The sequence below is a fragment of the Amblyomma mixtum genome, chromosome 6 (assembly GCF_055824585.1).
Source record: "Amblyomma mixtum isolate Tamu chromosome 6, ASM5582458v1, whole genome shotgun sequence".
Classification (NCBI taxonomy): Eukaryota; Metazoa; Arthropoda; class Arachnida; order Ixodida; family Ixodidae; genus Amblyomma; species Amblyomma mixtum.
This window is the reverse complement of record NC_143017.1, coordinates 8,301,132-8,319,437: the sequence shown is the minus strand read 5'-3', so window position 1 is coordinate 8,319,437 and position 18,306 is coordinate 8,301,132. Positions and strand designations below refer to the sequence as shown.

Genomic DNA, 18,306 nt, shown 5'->3' with positions numbered 1-18,306 from the left:
GCAGAAGCAGGCAGACGCAGAGGCAGGCAGAGGCAGGCAGAGGCAGGCAGAGGCAGAGGCAGGTAGAGGCAGAGGCAGGCAGAGGCAGGCAGGTAGAGGCAGAGGCAGAGGCAGGCTGAGGCAGAGGCAGGCAGACGCAGAGGCAGGCAGAGGCAGGTAGAGGCAGAGGCAGGCAGAGGCAGAGGCAGGGAGAGGCAGAGGCAGGCAGGCAGAGGCAGAGGCAGGCAGGCAGAGGCAGGCAGGTAGAGGCAGCCAGAGGCAGAGGCAGGCAGGCAGAGGCAATCAGAGGCAGAGGAAGGCAGGCAGGCAGAGGCAGGCAGAGGCAGAGGCAGGCAGGCAGAGGCAGGCAGAGGCAGGCAGAGGCAGAGGCAGGCAGGCAGAGGCAGGCAGAGGCAGGCAGAGGCAGGCAGAGGCAGAGGCAGAGGCAGGCACAGGCAGAGGCAGGCAGGCAGAGGTAGGCAGGCTGAGGAAGAGGCAGGCAGGCAGAGGCAGAGGCAGGCAGGCAGGCAGGCAGGCAGAAGCAGTGGCAGAGGCAGGCAGGCAGGCAGATGCAGAGGCAGGCAGGCAGGCAGAGGCAGAGGCAGGCAGGCAGAGGCAAAGGCAGGCAGGCAGGCATAGGCAGCCAGAGGCTTGCAGAGGCAGAGGCAGAGGCAGGCAGGCAGAGGCAAGCAGAGGCAGGCAGGCAGGCAGAGGCAAAGGCAGGCACGCAGGCAGGCAGAGGCAGAGGCAGGCAGGCAGGCAGAAGCAAACAGAGGCAGGCAGGCAGAGGCAGGCAGAGGCAGAGGCAGGCAGGCAGGGGCAGGCAGAGGAAGAGGCAGTCAGGCAGAGGCAGGCAGAGGCAGAGGCAGGCAGAGGCAGAGGCAGGCAAAGGCAGGAAGAGGCAGGCAGAGGCAGAGGCAGGCAGGCAGGCAGAGGCAGGCAGAGGCAGGCAGGCAGAGGCAGGCAGGCAGAGGCAGGCAGAGGCAGAGGCAGGCAGAGGCAGGCAGAGGCAGAGGCAGGCAGGCAGAGGCAGGCAGGCAGGCAGAGGCAGAGGCAGGCAGGCAGAGGCAGAGGCAGGCAGGCAGGTAGGCAGGCAGAGGCAGGCAGGCAGAGGCAGGCAGGCAGAGGCAGGCAGGCAGGCAGAGGCAGGCAGGCAGGCAGAGGCAGGCAGAGGCAGGCAGAGGCAGGCAGAGGCAGGCAGGCAGAGGCAGAGGCAGGCAGGGGCAGGCACAGGAAGAGGCAGTCAGGCAGAGAATAATAAAAATGTGACTGTTTTTTTTTTAATTCCCGTGAAAGCCGGCATATTGTTGCACAGTTTTGATGATGCTGTGACATGCTAGACCTCTGCATATACATAAGGAAGTGAACATGTCAAGCTTGGCGGCTGTAGTGGCAACGCGTTCACAGTCCTGTATAGGAAAAGTCATGATACTGTCATCTCTCGAAAGAAGCATTAATGGTGTTGGCAAAAAGTTTCCAGTTTCGACTCAACATCCATTCTTGGGTTTTTATCTTCTGTGGTACCAGGCTGTACATTAATGAGTGAGGGAAGTCCGAGGCCAGACTAATGCACGGCTGTGCCTGGCTTGCATGCATGGTCACAACAGCATGTGTAGGATTGTGCACCATGGCAGACTTAGAGAGATAAATCAGTCACTGGGAGACATTTTGTCAAACAAGCACCATTCTTCAAGTGGAGGGAATACCAAGTATTACCTGATGGTGAACTACAACCAGCACATGCTATTTTACTGAAGGTACATTTGAAGTACAAGGGTTGTTTCAGAAATAAGCGTGTATTTATTTTGTGTGTTATGTTTCCGGCAAAATGTTGCACATTTTTCTTTATGAGTTCAGAGAATTTTAAATTCTCCACCACAAAAAGTGTAGTCACTTGTCATCAATGACTATGGTTTATAATGACTCCGGCTAACATAGAGTTGCCGTCACTTGTCTTGCAAATGTATAGCGCCATAGCAAACCTGGTTCAGTGGTTGAGCACTGCAGGTTTCCCTACTTTCTGGAGGGCTGTACTGGCTAGTTGCAGCTGTTGAGGTAGAGGGAGTGTTCCAACAGTCAGGAACATCGGTGGGAGCCTCGCCGCACACAGCATTTTGCAGCGCTTGTGTCTTCTCATGGAGGCCTTCGAAGAAATCAATGCCGGGGCAGTTGTCTCCGAGCGCAAGCTTTCCAAGGTTGTAGCGACCTTCTCTAGTCTGCAGAGGTGCATTTGGGAAGATCCCACCAATCACTTTGTGCACGGGTGCCTGGTGTTTACAAAATGCACCGTGCTGTCCAGAGCGGCATGTGCACAGGCCGATGTCAGAGTACACTGTGTAAAACTTGCTCTCTGGACTGCCACTTGGGACGACATAATGCCCATCTCCATCACACCTGATGTTGTTTTTGGTACCTTCTGGCAGTTTCTTCAGAAGCCTCTCATATTGCAGCATGTGCCCAGTCACACGTGAGTGGGCATGGTCAAGTATTCTGTGCAAGAAATACTCTTCCCACACAACCGAGAGGAACTCAGCTAGGGCCACAACATTAAATGCTTTAGTTCTATGCAGGATTATGTCTTTTAGGACCCTAATCGAGGCCTCTGAATAGTTTATTTATTTATTTATTTATTTATTTATTTGAACATACTGCAGGCCCTTTTCGGGCCCATGCAGGAGTGTTTACAATGCATCATTGATCAAACAGAGTAAAAACAAAAATTCAAAAATACAGAGATGTTCTCTGACCCAAACACAAAAAGATTAGGAGAGAATTAAACAGAAAAGTCAATTTTTTCGATATAATTAAGAAATAGTTCCACGGACGTACACTTCACCGCATCTTCAGGCAATTTATTCCAATATGATATAGCATCTGGAAACAGGGAGTACCTGTGGATATTTACACGGCTGACTGGTTGACGAAGTGTTTTACTATGGTTTGTTCTAGACGAGTGTTTGAATGGCGGGTGTAAGTATTGTGAATTGGCTATTTTGAAGTGACCGTGAAGAAGTTGGAACAAAAACTTTAATCTGGAAATGATTCTTCTCTGTGACAGGCTTTGTAAATTTGACTGAACTATTAGACTGGTAGCGCTAGTTTGACGTGAATACTTTGAATAGACGAACCTCACTGCTAGTTTTTGGATGCGCTCTAATTTGTTGATTAAGCTTTTTTGATGGGGGCTCCAGACTATATCCGCATATTCTAGGGTAGGTCTTATAAGAGTTTTATAGGCACTGAGTTTAATATGGGCCGGCGTGTTACGGAGCTTTCTCCTTAAATAATGTAATTTACCTTCAGCTTTAGAGCAAATGGATTTGATGTAGGGCTCCCAACGCAGGTTAGATGTTAGGATGAGCCCCAGATACTTCACCTGATCATATTTTTTAACCTGTGCGTCACCAAGTGTGTATGTAAAACTTAGAGGATGCTTCTTATTAGTGAATGTGATACTTTTGGTTTTATCTGCGTTAAGTTTCATTCCCCAGGTCATACACCAAGCGTGGATTGATTCTAGGGAATTGTTAAGGAGAATTTGATCGTCAGATTTTTTTACAGCTATATATACGACACAATCGTCTGCAAAAAGGCGAAGCTGGATCGATGAACTAACACAGGAATGAATATCATTTATATAAATGAGGAACAAAAGAGGCGCAAGTACTGATCCCTGGGGTACACCCGAATACACATCCAGGTTTTGCGAAACGTATTCACCTATTTTGACGCATTGTTTTCTGTTCTGCAAATAGCAGGAAATCCATGACACAATGTTGCGATCAATGCCAAAAGATAGTAATTTTATTACAAGGTCATCGTGAGGAACAACATCAAACGCTTTAGAGAAGTCTAAGAATATAGCATCTATCTGGTAGCCTTCATTAATTGTGTTAGCGATGTCGTGAGTAATTTCAGCAAGCTGCGTTACTGTTGAAAGCCCTGTTCTGAAACCGTGTTGTTTTTCATAAATGAGATTATTATTTTCTAGATATGAGATCATGGCTTTAAAAATAATGTGTTCCATCATTTTACAACTAGTGCTTGTTAACGATATCGGACGATAATTATTCAGTTCAGTTTTAGGACCCGATTTGTGTATAGGAATTATTTTGGCACAGCGCCAGTCATCTGGAATTACGAGTGTTTGTAAAGATGTTGTGTAAATTTTATGCAGGTATTTAGACACCCAGTCAGCGTATCGGACTAAAAATGTGTTCGAGATGGAATCAGGACCCGGAGATTTTTTTGTGTCAAGTGTTTGTAAAAGAGAAAGGATTCCATCTTCACTAATGATTAGTTCTGTCATGGGTTTCTTGATTGTGTATGCGGGTAGAGAAGCGTGAGAGGCTGTTCTGGTGAAAACGGACTGGAAAAACTTATTGAATTCATTTGCAATGTCATCAGGTTTACTTATGGTGTCGCTGAAATCTGTAATGATGGAACCAGTTGACTGTTCTTCAGATAAGTAGCGCCAAAACTTATGAGGGTTGTGAGCCATGAAGGAAGGCAGCGTCAAATCAAAGAAGCGAGTTTTTTCGTCTCGGATTTTGCTCTGTAAGCAGTTAACAAGACTTGCAATGTCATTCTTGTTTCCTTTTTTACGCCGTAGTTTTATTTTTCTTTTAAGTTGAATTATCTCGCGCGTTATCCACGGGTACTCCCTGTTTATGCGTTTTTTTCGAAGCGGAACGTATCTCTTTTCGCAAGTATTTACAATGTTTTTGAAACAGGACAATAGTTCACGAACATCGGTCAGTGCGCTGAATTCGGCAAAGCTGTTCTCAAGTGCATTTAGAATTGCAGGGTCATCTGCACGCTCATAGTCCTTGACAAAGGTTGGCAGTGTTTTCTTCTTTTTGCAAGTGACTACTATGGGGCATGACAATACTAGCAGTTTGTGGTCAGATATGCCGTCTTCGATGCGCACTGAACACCCTGGAAGTGTACTGCTAACAAAAATTAAATCAAGAAGTGAAGAGGAAGACGACAGAACTCGGGTGTTATCGGTAACCAGCTGATCTAAGGAAAAACTAAATGCTGTAAATAAAAGCGTTTCCGCGCTTTGGGCATCTTTTCCGTCGTGTGAAAAGTCCGCCCAATTAAATTTAAAGTCCCCCGATAAAATCAACTTAGATCTTGAGTTAGTGTGCTGGGACAGATAATCGTTCATTTTTTCCAGATAATCTGGCGGGGAGTTTGGGGGTCGATACACGCCTCCCAGTAATATACATTTACCGGAATATGTTATTTTGCACCACACACTTTCGTGGTCATCAATACCCTTCAGGACTGAATATTTTATGTTGTTTTTAATAGCTATAGCTACACCACCCCCTCGCGAACCCCTATCTTTACGTAGCAACTTATATGTTGATGGAACAACTTCCGAATCACGTACTCCTGCTTGTAACCATGTTTCTGTTATAATTATGATGTGAGGATGGTGTCCCAGAATTAGCTGCTCGAGGTGACCTAACTTGTTTACTATACTTCTAGCATTGAATGACAGGATTCTTAGTGTTTTGGTTTTGGCCGGTCAGATATGATTACTGTTCGAGCTTGCTGCTCCTGGAGTTGAGTTAGGCTGGGTGTGCCTTGCATCATCGGCCCTTCTTGTTATTTCGACCCTGGTTTGTTGTGTTTCATCCCAAATGAAAACCTTGCCATTGACCTTTAGCTTATCAAAGGAAAGCGACACCTTTGCCCCAGCCGCCCTCTCTCGCTCCGATGAGCGCCATAGCTTAGTGCGTAAGTCTCGTACCCTTTTTGAAAAATCTTCAGATATGGAAATGTTAGAGCCCTTTAGTTTGAAACAGCTTGACATAATATCTGTTTTCTCTGCGGAATTGAAGAACCGAACTATGACTGGACGTGGTGTTTTGCCTTTAGGATTACCTATCCTGTGAATTCTTTCGGCCGATTTCACTTCCATGCCCAGCTTGTCTCTGAAGATTTCTTGCTTAACGTGTTCCTCAAGTGATTTAGCGTCTTCCTCCGGTTTCTCGGTCACACCATAAATCAATAAGTTGTTGCGTCGACTTCGGTTTTCCAAGTCATCTATTTTTGCTGCTATACCGTGAATGTGTTTGTTCGTACTTCTGGTTAGTCTTTCACTTTCATCAAGTCTTTCTTCGCATTTCTTCAACCTACCTAAGTCGTTTTCAATTGTTTCAATTCTCAACCTCATATTATCAACCGTTCTCTCGACATGTTTTAGGTTTGTAACTAACTCCTGCAAAGTTTTGTTTGTTTTTGCTTGTTCTTTCAGAATCTTTTTCAGTAGTTCATTGTTAAGATGACTGTCAGAGTCAGAGCTAGGGCCTGGGTTGAGTTCAATGTCACCAGATGTCAACAGTAAAAGCCTAATGACACTATAACAGTCACAAAGCATGCTCAGGAGAAATTGTGGACTTGGTAGCACCGTCAGGGTTACATCATTGTCTCTAACTGAGGAAACAGAGTATTTGCCACCAACCTGTACGACAAAAACGAAGTGTTTGAGCATTGGTATCCGGTCGGTGCCACCCAGTCCACTGAAGTGTCCAGCTGACGGGATCCTGGTTATATACCCGCGTAGGCGTGGCTCCGTTGACGTTCCAGCAGCAGCTCGGCGATAGCGGCTGTTGGTGTCGGCGATAGTTGTTGGTGTTGTGGCCTCGTGTCTTTGCGGACGTGTCTTTGGCCTCGTGTGTCGGCAGTATACAATCTATTGCGTCCATTCTCACCTGTGAGGACCCCGCCGATTCGCCTCATCTAGCCATGACTGCGCTGAGCCCTCCATCTTCTGCGCCTGATTCCTCCGCTACAGACCTGTTCCTTCACTCTATCGACACCGATCTTCCTTCCCCGCAACGGACGCAGCTTCTTAACCTCCTTCACCAGTTCCGCTCCTCCTTCGACTGTCATCGGAGTTCCTTGGGCCAAACTTCCACGGTCACCCATCGTGTCGACACCGGCAACCACGCACCAGTGCGGCAGTGCCCCTATCGTGTATCTGCCACCGAGCGCCATGCTACCGAAGAGCAAGTTGATAAAATGCTCCAAGATGGCGTGATCCAGCCCTCCAGTAGCCCTTGGGCTTCGCCTGTTGTGCTGGTCAAGAAGAAAGACGGCTCCATCCGATTTTGTGTCGACTACCGCCGCCTTAATAAGATTACGCGGAAGGATGTCTACCCTCTTCCCCGCATCGATGACGCTGTGGACTGTTTGCAAGGGGCCGAACTATTTTCTTCCCTTGATCTTCGTTCTGGATATTGGCAGGTCCCCATGGAAGCGGCTGATCGCCCCAAAACTGCTTTTGCAACCCCCGACGGCTTATACGAATTTACAGTTATGCCATTCGGCTTTTGTAATGTGCCTGCAACATTTGAGAGGATGATGGACACCATTTTGCGGGGATTAAAGTGGAAGGTATGCCTCTGCTACCTCGACGACATCGTGGTCTTTTCTGCTGATTTTGACACCCACCTCCATCGCCTGAGGCACATCTTGAACTGCCTTTCTGACGCCGGTTTGCAGCTAAACTTGAAGAAATGCCATTTTGCCGCTCGTACACTCACTATCTTAGGGCACGTTGTCTCCAAGGAAGACGTTTCTCCAGACCCAGCCAAACTTTGTGCGGTCGCTGCTTTTCCCAAGCCTACATCTGTCAAAGAACTGCGCAGCTTCCTTGTCCTGTGTTCCTACTTTCGTAGGTTTATTCGAAACTTTGCATCTATTGCTGCCCCTTTAACAGAACTCCTATCCAGCAGCTCCGACTTTTCACAGTGGTCACCTACCTCTTCCCTACACTCTTCCCTACACTGCAGCCGGTAACCGTTGGGCTATCGTCGCAGTTGACCACTTGACGAGGTATGCAGAAACCGCCGCCCTTCCATCCGCCTCAGCGTCTGACGTAGCCTCCTTCATTTTGCGACGGTTCATTCTTCGCCACGGCGCACCGCGCGAACTGCTGAGTGACAGAGGCCGCGTTTTCTTATCGGAAGTTGTCAAAGCCTTGCTCCGCAGGTGCAACATCATTCACTGAACAAGCTCTATATATCACCCGCAAACTAACGGCCTTACAGAAAGATTTAACCGTACCCTCGGCGATATGCTCTCTATATACGTCTCATCAGACCATTCAAACTGGGATCTCGTCCTTCCGTATGTGACATACGCCAACAACACCGCAACGCAGTCGGCTACCGGCTTTTCCCCGTTCTATCTTCTTTACGGCCGTCACCCTTCTGCTCCACTCGATACCATTCTCCCATACCAGCCTGACGCATCTGAGTGTACTCCTATTTCGCAAGCTGCACGACACGCAGAAGAGTGTCGCCGAATCGCCCGTTCTCTCACAACTGAGGCCCAATACCGTCGGAAATCCCGCCACGACAGCCATCACACGCCCCCGCACTTTTCTTCTGGTAGCCTCGTGTGGCTCTGGATTCCGTCCAGTACTGCGGGCCTCTCCTCGAAACTTCTTGCAAAGTTTCACGGCCCCTACCGAGTTGTGGAACGCACCTCGCCTGTTAATTACGTGGTGGAACCGCTGATGCCGTCTCCTGATCTTCGCCGGCGCGAACGCGAGACTGTTCACGTGCAGCGCCTAAAGCCGCATTATGACCCGGCCATCTCACCTACGCCGTAAGTCGCCAGGATGGCTCCTCTCCTCCCCGGGGGGCAGTTGTAACGACGAAGAAGTTCCTGTTCAGGCGAAGACGACGACGAACTTCTGACCGTTGTGTTGAGCGGCATTGCCATCGCTTTGTGTGTGGGCTCTCGGTGCTCGACCTCTGTGTCTACGTGGCCTGTGCCTCTGTGTCTACCGCCGGCGCCCAGTACCTCTAACCATCCCAGTACCCATCTTACACTACAATTATTCAAACGTATGTTGAGTTTGTCAATTTGGCCTACAGATCCCAGGAAGAACGAGCAGGTGCGTTAATTTTGGGCACACATTAGGAAAAGTTTCATGAAGGCCTTGGCAATGATTGAGCAAGCATTCATGCGGGATTGCAAGACCTCTATGAAACGCTGTTACCAAAATTTAACTTCTTGAATTGGTTGCAAGCACGGCAGCAGATTTTAACTCTTGTTATGGGTCATTTATTTCCATATTTGTGATCCAGATTCTGACCACTCTTTAGAACTGGGAGGGAGTGCATTGACATCTGCATGGAGCTACATAGGGTTGTCATAAATGTACAAACTTTTTGTTCCAGGTCACTGCTGGGGCTACCTGGTGTTACATTTATGACCCTGAGAGAAACCAGCCATCTTCTCTGGGCAGAGTCCATACTTGCCAAGAATGGTGAGACAAGTGTAAAGTCAAGTGCATGTTCAGGACTTTCCTTGGCATCGGTGGGATTGTGTAAAAAAAAGCTGACACCAGAAGGACAAAGTGTCAGTTCCACCTGCTACTGTGCCATTTTGCAGCACCAGGAGACATAACCCTAACAGGCCTACTGAATCATTTCAAGGCTCCGTTTTCCAAATTTGCTGGTTTTTATGGATAATTTGATGCCAGCCATCTGTTCAAGTTTTCTATTAATTCACAAATCATGAATACAATCTAGTCCACATATAACGACTGCAGTTATAACTAACAGTTATTACAAATGAGGTAGAGCTACCGTCAAAAAATCCATTAGGGCTATGACATTGCATCTTAGATAAAACGAACAACCTTGGCTATATAACTCTGTTATAACTAACAAGGAGGCACTGTAAGCTCACTACTCCCACAGCCTCCCAGCTATTGTGATCTCCCAAAGAAAATGTAGCTGTCTCTCCCCCCCCCCAAATAAATAAATAAAAAAGTGGATTTGAAACTTAAACTACCGGCCAGGTGTGCTCCAACAGGCTACAGGGTCAGTCAGTGCTTGCGTGCACGCCTGTTGGGTAAAGCATTTAAAGTGGAAACAGAAGCATGGTAAGCTCTAGACAGGGGCTCTAGACAGGGGCCGTGTGCAGCAAACTGCTGCACACGGCCGGTGCCTAGTCAATGACAGCGATTTGAGAAGCTTGAATACCAGTCACGAGGTATGCCTTGCAGGCCCACCCAGTCACGTGATTCATCACTTATCCAGTCGGATCTCTGCTCTCTGCGTGGCTGCCGCGTCCAGGCAATTCGTAGACAGCAGATAGCTTGTGTCACCCTTGTTTAGAGCTCTCGAACAATGTGCACCGTATGATTGAAAGTAGTAGGGATTGTTTTTTGGTGAGGTGTTATTTCCCATCTGGTTTATAGGCCTATTCGACTGTATTCTGGTGGAAAGATTGCTTCAAGACCCTAGTAGTCACGGCAAGCTATAGCTTTATTTGGAGCTCTATGCGTTACTTGAGAGCTTTACAGAAGAGTCATGTATACTGTACATTATGAGTGCTCATGCGCTGCAGTAGCTTTGTCGCTGCACCCTGACAACGTTTTTGAGGATTGAAGACGAGGGCTTTCCCCAGTTGCCGTGAGCGCCTCATTTACTAACGGTATTACCACGTCATTGAAACAGCTCGTCTGCTGCTTAGGGCTTGGCCAGGAGCACATGACCGTTCTGGAGAGCTTAGAAAGCGGTTTGATAGGGTCTGCTTCGAAGAAACAGGCATGCACAGCAGACCTTTTAAAGAAATAACCATCACCTTTCTCTGGCTGTATTTTTGCGCTGTAATGGGGTAAGTCCACATGACCATCAAGTTCATTACAAGTGGGCTCTACTGTATACCGCTGTCTACGATCATGAGGTTGTGTAGTGCAGCTCCTTACCTGACCAGTATTGTCTCTCGCCACAGTTGCAAATGGTCCCTGTTATGCTTGCTTGTCACTGATACTTATGCTGCCGCTACTGTGCTGCATAAGTAGCCCTACAATTTTTTTATTGCATCTTTCATATGCTGAATTGAGAGGCAAAAGCTCTGCTGTGTTTGGCTGTACTTTTTGCAATTACTTAGTGTGTGTATGATGCCTACAAACTGAAACAGAAGTGGTCAATGCATTGGCTGTGTTGTCATGCACTGGACATGCTATAGCACCCATTCTTCAACCAAATACCATAGGCCTGCACAGCATGCATGCACTATGCGACTTGTGAGACATTGTCCTGTGACGTAGTATCAGTGACACAGTACCTGGCCTTGCCACCGCTGTGGCTCACCGGTTACGGTGCTCGGCTGCTGACCCAACCATCAGATGTGGGTTCGATCCCGGCCGCGGTGGCCAAACTTAGATGGAGGCAAAATTCTAGAGGCCCGTGTGCTGTTCAACGTCAGTGCATGTTAAAGAACCCCAGGTGGCCGAAATTTTCAGAGCCTTTCACTGTGGCGTCCCTTATAGTCTGAGTCACTTTGGTAAATTAAACCCCCATAAAACCATAAAACTTTTTCTTCTGAATCAGTCACTCACTGCTGTTTCTGTATGCATTCAAATTTTATATCACTGATTATGAATTAATTCGATACCTTTTGAAAAATGACCATCAATGACTTCCTTTCACTTGGGCTGACACCATGCGTGGCAAGAATCAGCCACCGCCACTCAGTCTGTGCCACATGAAAGTGGCATAGGAGCTGCCTGGCTTCTGGCCAGTTGTCAAGAATTGCTGCTTTCTCAGCAGCACTGTTGTCAGTCATGAAAGTCTCTGGTGCCTGCAGACAAGAAACAGCCACATACTGACAGCTATGCAACAGCTAAGTCATTCCCATGACAGATGTTTGCGGGTGCCGGATAAGTTGATAACCAGATAACCTTGCTACATTACCCTGTGTTGCTATGATGATATTTTTCACTTCGGTTTTGATGGCATTACTGAATGGGTCCTAACTCTGTGCATGCATAATCTATATCCAGTTTGATATTTAAATGTAGAGGTGACATTTACACAGTGTAGTTCACATGTCAAACACTTCAGCTCTACAGCTTGTTCATTTGTGGCTCAAATTTTAAATGAAATCGACTGCTACTGACCTGACAGGTTGGGCAAGCAGGAGTTTAGGCAGCATTGGTATGGGCTTGCATTAACTCAATTTTTTTTTTATCAAACAAGATGAAAAGTCCAAGATTTTAAGGTTTGCAGAGTGTCACACCGCCTCTTGGAGCAAACTGTTGAAGCTTAAAAGTTGTAGGCATGGCTTGTAGCCAATGCTGATATTGTTAAGCAGTGCCTCTTGGAGCTTGCAGAAAGTACAGGCTGGAGCAGACCCATATTCTGAACCAATGTTGCCTAACTCATGTAATCTAGCATTACCTGGCATTCTTTCAAACAACATGCAGTAAGTATAATTTGCAATTTTCCTGTGCCCACCTCACAGCCTCCAAAGCAAAAGGGGTAGTTGTGCTTCAGGAGCTCGAAGCCAGCTGAGTAGCCCTCAGTAGTCTGGCTGCTGTGCACAATGACTGCTATGGGTACAGCACCAGCTGATGTCGCTGTCAGCATAACTGTCACGCTGCTGCTTGTTGAGTCACATGATGCCGTGGAATCAACGAAGATGACTTCAGAGGATGATTCAAGCAGCTGGGCACGCCTCATGATTGGAGTTACCAGGAGAACTGCCCAGCTTCCTGCCCCTCCCTCTGAGTGCGCCTTCACATCAACTCCTGCATAAAAAGCGGGTTTTGACGGTTTAGTATGGCATAACATGAAAGCATAGTTGGTGTTGCAAAACAAATTATCACCTTTATGAGACACTGAGAGCAAATTAAAGTTTTCCTGCATCAATGGATTACTCTTATGTGGACGTAGAGCATATTTTCAATGAAAACAAAATATGTATGTGGTAGGAAGGACAATAAAATGAGAGATGGGTATTGTCTGGTGAGATTTTTTGTTCTGTAGAACAAAGGGTTAGGTGCCTGAATAATCTAACTTTTTGTATCGCTACTAGCTGTCCACTTTCATCTCACCAGGAAAATAAGACAGCTAAATGTGCAAAATAAAACTAAAAACTCTCAACACATTGTCATCAGCACCGTTGCAAGTTTTTATCAAAATGCTCAAAAAATACTCAACTGTTAACTCCTAATTTTTTTTTTTTACAAAAAACATACTTCTATTGTATGTTCTCTAAGTTTGGTGGCCGTGCAATATTCCTTTCCAGCGCAAATATTTTTTAAAGTTGCCATTTCCGTGGCCTCTGCTCAGGTGATGGCTTTATCACCTATAATCAAGACTGCATTTTTGGCATCAAAAACATTCCTCATGTATTAAAATTTTCTGGCCACTTCCCTAACAAAATTTTCATGCTGTATTAGGTCATCCTAGCATTTTATGAAAGGACTCGTTTTCAGTCGGGCCTTCAGCCATGCAAGCCAGATATGCTTGTTCACATATTTATGCTCACTGCCTGCTAGGTGGATGTGCTACATTGTAGTTTTCTCTAAGCACAATAATTGGCTGCAAAAGTTTAGGGCATATTGCTTTTGTAGTGCACAGAACAAATATTTGTCTCTAACTTGTTGTGTTAAAGAAAGCTATCTCCTGACATTACAGGCCTGAATAAATTTTTGGCATTAAATAGATTGCTAAAGGTGCTCTATGGTAGGCAACATTCTTGGCATCTTTGGGTAAACAAGGTGAGAGCTGGAAAATTTTTCTCTTCTTTATTAATAGGTGCTTTTAATTCCCAGCTGGGGTATTGCTAAGCAGTATCTATGTGTCGCAATCGAGAAAGCGATCATGCTTTCTACATTGTTGCTGTTAATTGTCCACTCTCATCAGTACATTCAGTAGGCTAATGAGACACATATTTGAACTTGTTTCACTTCTTCCAGGGCAGTAATAATGCATTTAGCTTTAAGTATGTGTCTGCTTACAACAACACAACCTGGCAAAAGTGACGACCTTCTCTCTTGTTCTCATATGGTCTAATGTTGTGTCCATAATTATTGATTCTCAGTTCAGCTCTGCACTTGTGCTGAGTGTGCCAGTTTGTGTTGAAGTGGCACAGAATAAGAGACTGCTGGAGGACATCACAACTCGGCCTGCTTTTAGTGATGAGAGACAAGAGGTCCTGCTGTATTGCTAGTTTAGCAGCATTGTGCATGGATGCTCCCGTGCTGTGGAATTTTCTCCTGCAGCCTCCCCAGTGGTTCGGAAACTGTGCCGTAATGCTCCTGTCGCCAGCTCTCGTACATACGGTAAACAACCCTTTTGGTTGGTTAAGTGCACCACTGGCAAGTTTCAGCAGGCTTCCAGTGTCACCTTCAACACACAGAGATGCTTCGTGAAGGCGTATCGCATCAGCCGGGGTAAGTCCATCGGCGAAGTACTGATGGAAAAGTTGTTTGTTGCCTTCACTGCATCGCAGAAGGCGAAGAGCAGCTGCACTTGGTGTTGCGTAATTGTGCAGAGTGTGCAACTTGATCACTGCACACAGCGGGAGGTCTCTCCACAGATATGCATCATTCTTCTGCGTGTTATAGTTGACTTTTTTTATCTTTATGTCGATCATTGCCCTGCGGTTTGTTGTTCGCTTGGAGGATTTTTTCTTGTTGAGGTGATGGAGGTGGCACCTCCAAACTTTGTGACACACCATTCTGCAAAGGACACATGTTCATCCTATAACACACCGCTTTCTTCAATTTTCTAATCTGCACATTGATATACAGTGGACTAAACTAACGTTAGGTGTGCATATTTCACTAGCATTGTTGAAAACTGCATCGTGTAAGCTATTTTTGTATGTATCCTGCCACACCGCTCTGGCAATGCATGTGACTTTCTCCAAACTTAAATTATAGGACACAAAAAACTAGTCAAAAGAATATAACTACAAATCATTAATCATGTTTGAAGTCTAGCCTGCAACAAATTTATGCTATAGGCCACGTTATAATTAACCTCTTTCTGAACAGCACTTCCGTTCCAGATAAGGTAGCTTTCCTGCATCGCATGTTAACCGTGATTTCGTGTCGCGAGAACTTTCTTTGAACAAAAAGTACCTTGAAGTTATGGAATGCACCTCTTGAGATGCTATTCGACCAAGATGGGGAAATAATTGTGGGAAAGGTAGCTCGTGGTTGTGAACTACTGCTGTTTAGACCATATTTCGTCACTTCAAGCTTGTTTTCCTGCAAAGCTGTAGCTCGCCCACAAATGTGCAGTGTGTATACAAACTACCTTGCGGTTCGATGCCCCCCACCTTGAGAAGGGGGGGGGGGGGGGGGGGCAAGGCAGCACATTTAGATTCTAGCTAACTGTTCAGGTTTGGATTGGACAGTTAACGTTGACTAAAATAATTTGCAGAGAGCAGCAATTAAATTGCCTGGCAGTTTGTTACCTTAGAGGATTTTCATGAACTGCTAAAGAGATTCTTTTTTTTTAATGCGTTTACCGGCTAACCTATAAGCGCACAAAAATGTGCCAAACTGCTGAAAGCGCGGAGTAAACAATGCAGACCTACTTTTGACATTTTCCCTCCTTTTGGGCGCTGCAGATGATCCATAATGTGTTCGTAGCACCGCTGTAACATTTCACCCACTCCAAGGCCCTTTCTTCGCTGGGAATGTCGCTTCGCAAAACGACAGTGCCCGTTGTCGAAGCAGAAACGTCCCGGAGGCATTGTCAACCGAATCTAAGGTCTTCATCGGGAGCATTCATTCATTCATTCATTCATTCATTCATTCATTCATTCATTCATTTTTACGAATTGGAAAAACAGCGCAAAGACGATTGATTGTCGTTCTCTTGTGTCTCGTCTTTGATTGCGCTGTTTTTCCAATTCGTAAAACATGTACCAACCAGCCCGTATTTGCCCTCTTCTGGAATTCATTCATTCATTCATTCATCTTGAGTAGCAGGCCAGATATTCATTTTTCCGGCCAACCTCTCTGGTTGGTTGGTTGGTTGGCCTCAAGTAGAATGGCACATACCCACTACGGGGGAGTGGCCAAGACACAGGCGGTGAACTGTTGGAATGATTAGGAGCTTTAGAGGAAAAGGAGAATTAATAGGGTATAGGCTCTGCCTTTCCCGTCAATAAATCCTCCTCCTCCTCTGCCTAAAAAGAAAAATTTCGTTTTGTGCATATGTATAGGAACACAGTGGTTGGCTTATTGCAACGCAAAACACAGCGGTTACTTATGCTAAATTTCTAGCATGGTTGGAAATTATCATTTGTCAGGTAGGCTATACCTGAGCGATTCTGTGATCACATTGACACAGAAAAATAATGTTATGGGCGATGAATGCGCCCTGCCTGCACGAGTGCATCGAAAACATGCTACAAGGTACGTACTGCTTTCAGAAATGTTTACAGCGCTCCCGAGTTCACATGAACGTGAAAATATGAAACTTCATTTTCATTGGCATGTATTTTTAAAACAGCGGTACCCAGCAGTCAGCTTTGGCAGGAGGTACCGGGCGGGAGTGCGACGCATTTAGACAAAACTTGCAGGGATATTTTTCTTATTTCACATCCTACCTATCAAGGCGCTCGTTCGTTAGCAGTTGGCGAGTGCTTTGGAGAAGAGTTTTACGGAGTATGTAACGTCATTTAGAAGCTATCTTTTTTTAAAACGTCACGATGAATGTGTGGCGATTGCGGGCATGCTCCCAACAGGCGCCTGCACCTGCAGGGTGTTGCACAAACTTCTCAAAGTCCGACGTGCTGCCAGTGCTGCCGCGTATGCCAGATTTACTCGCTAATGCAATCATTCAAATTAGACAACCTACACATCTATACGCGAAAAGTTCACAAATGGCGCGGTCGAAAGCGAAACGCGTACCGCAGCAGACGACAGTGACAACCCTAGAACGCCCCCTATGATGTTTGCAAACACTGCCTGCTGTTCCCACCCTTATTCTGAAAATGTCCTAGGAATAGTAAAAGTAACTTTTTTGTCAACAGAAGGTCCAACCTTGTGAATCACACCACAACGCGCGCGAGTTGCTTGCTGCTTTTCTTTTATTTTTCAACGCAGTAAAGGCGGCGCGACAAACGCAGCCGATGTGGGAAGTCGATTGCTGGGAGCAAGCTTTATTGCAGCAAAAACATTTTATAAACAAAAGTTTTTGGTTTACATATAATTACAATACGTTTTAACATAATTTCAATACGTTTTAACAAACATATAGGATGTAACTTTTGTTTTCTTACTATTTATGTTTGAAGTGACGTAACCGGAACTTCCGCTGCTGCACTTTCGGGCAAACGGAAAGACGCTACTCCGAGCAATTCACTATATAAATCGCCTGCGTGCGTAGCGCCATCTCTACGCCAGCCGCCGGCGCTCCTTGGCTGGGCCACGGGCGCGCTTGTCGAAACCCGGCGCGCACGTCCGGAGTACCCGAAGGCTCGAGATTTCTTCGGCCGAGTATCGCGGCCACAAAACCGGCGTCAACGGTGAGCACAGCTACAGTTTTCTTATAGAGGTGGTACAGAATGTAAGTGAGATCTTAAATTTTTCTTTTGCTTCTCTCGGGCAGGTTGCTGTGCCGTGAAAGCGATGTCACCTTGCCGACTCGAACAAGGTGGTGAGCTGACGCAACACTAAGTGCAAGTTGAGGCCAAGAAGATGAACAAAAGCACCAAAAAAGAATGACACTTTCGTTTGCTTAGCCTCATTCTCTTTATGCTGTCAAGAGCTGAGGCACCGAGCACGAGCACAATTGCCCAGTTTAAAGTGCTGATGCCGCAGCTGCACACAGCAGTGAAGTGAAGGCACTGTTCTGGGAGTACTACACTCAGTTTTCCGCCTCATGAAGCCTGCATACAAAGATGATAGCAGCCTCTCTATTGAAAAGCATACTACACGCTCCCTAACAGTCTTGTAAACCCACCAAATAATACCACATATTGAAATGAAATGAAATGAAATCTTTATTTGCCATCAAATACAGATGGGGGGGTTGTGGAAAAAAAGCTGTCCTTGGACAGCTTGACGGGTCCACAATCCCTTATTTTGGCAGAGTGGCGGCATCACATAACATATTCTTGATATGCAAACATATACATACATTTTTAATATGATATTACATCTGCAATGTATGGCAACGAAACTCTGCAGCACCATTGTCTTGTAAACCCACCGAATAATACCGCATATTACATCTGCAATGTATGGCAACGAAACTCTGCAGCACCATTGTCTTGTAAACCCACCGAATAATACCGCATATTACATCTGCAATGTATGGCAACGAAACTCTGCAGCACCATTGTCTTGTAAACCCACCGAATAATACCGCATATTACATCTGCAATGTATGGCAACGAAACTCTGCAGCACCATTGTCGGTGTACTGAAAAAACTGCAAGAAGAACTTCCCTAATATTCAGCGCGCAGTTAAAAAGCGAACTGCTTTCACCCCGGTGCCCTCTCATCGACAGGCAGCTCTGACAAGAGCTGTT

The 18,306-nt window shown here is 46.2% G+C and overlaps 2 protein-coding genes across 2 annotated transcripts; both read right to left on the bottom strand.

The window, feature by feature from the left end:
* Positions 1-1,918: 1,918 nt before the first annotated feature.
* LOC149338177 (uncharacterized) lies at positions 1,919-12,505 on the bottom strand. The gene is made up of 3 exons (XM_089550115.1): positions 12,261-12,505; positions 11,454-11,604; positions 1,919-2,512 (listed from the first exon to the last, which is right to left on the bottom strand). Exons 1-3 carry the CDS (start codon positions 12,483-12,485, stop codon positions 1,926-1,928), a joined length of 963 nt encoding a protein of 320 aa, XP_089406241.1. The 5' UTR covers positions 12,486-12,505; the 3' UTR covers positions 1,919-1,925.
* Positions 5,388-6,487, bottom strand: LOC149338178 (uncharacterized). Its single transcript, XM_089550280.1, has one exon. It carries the CDS (start codon positions 6,485-6,487, stop codon positions 5,519-5,521), a length of 969 nt encoding a protein of 322 aa, XP_089406406.1. The 3' UTR covers positions 5,388-5,518.
* Positions 12,506-18,306: the final 5,801 nt, after the last annotated feature.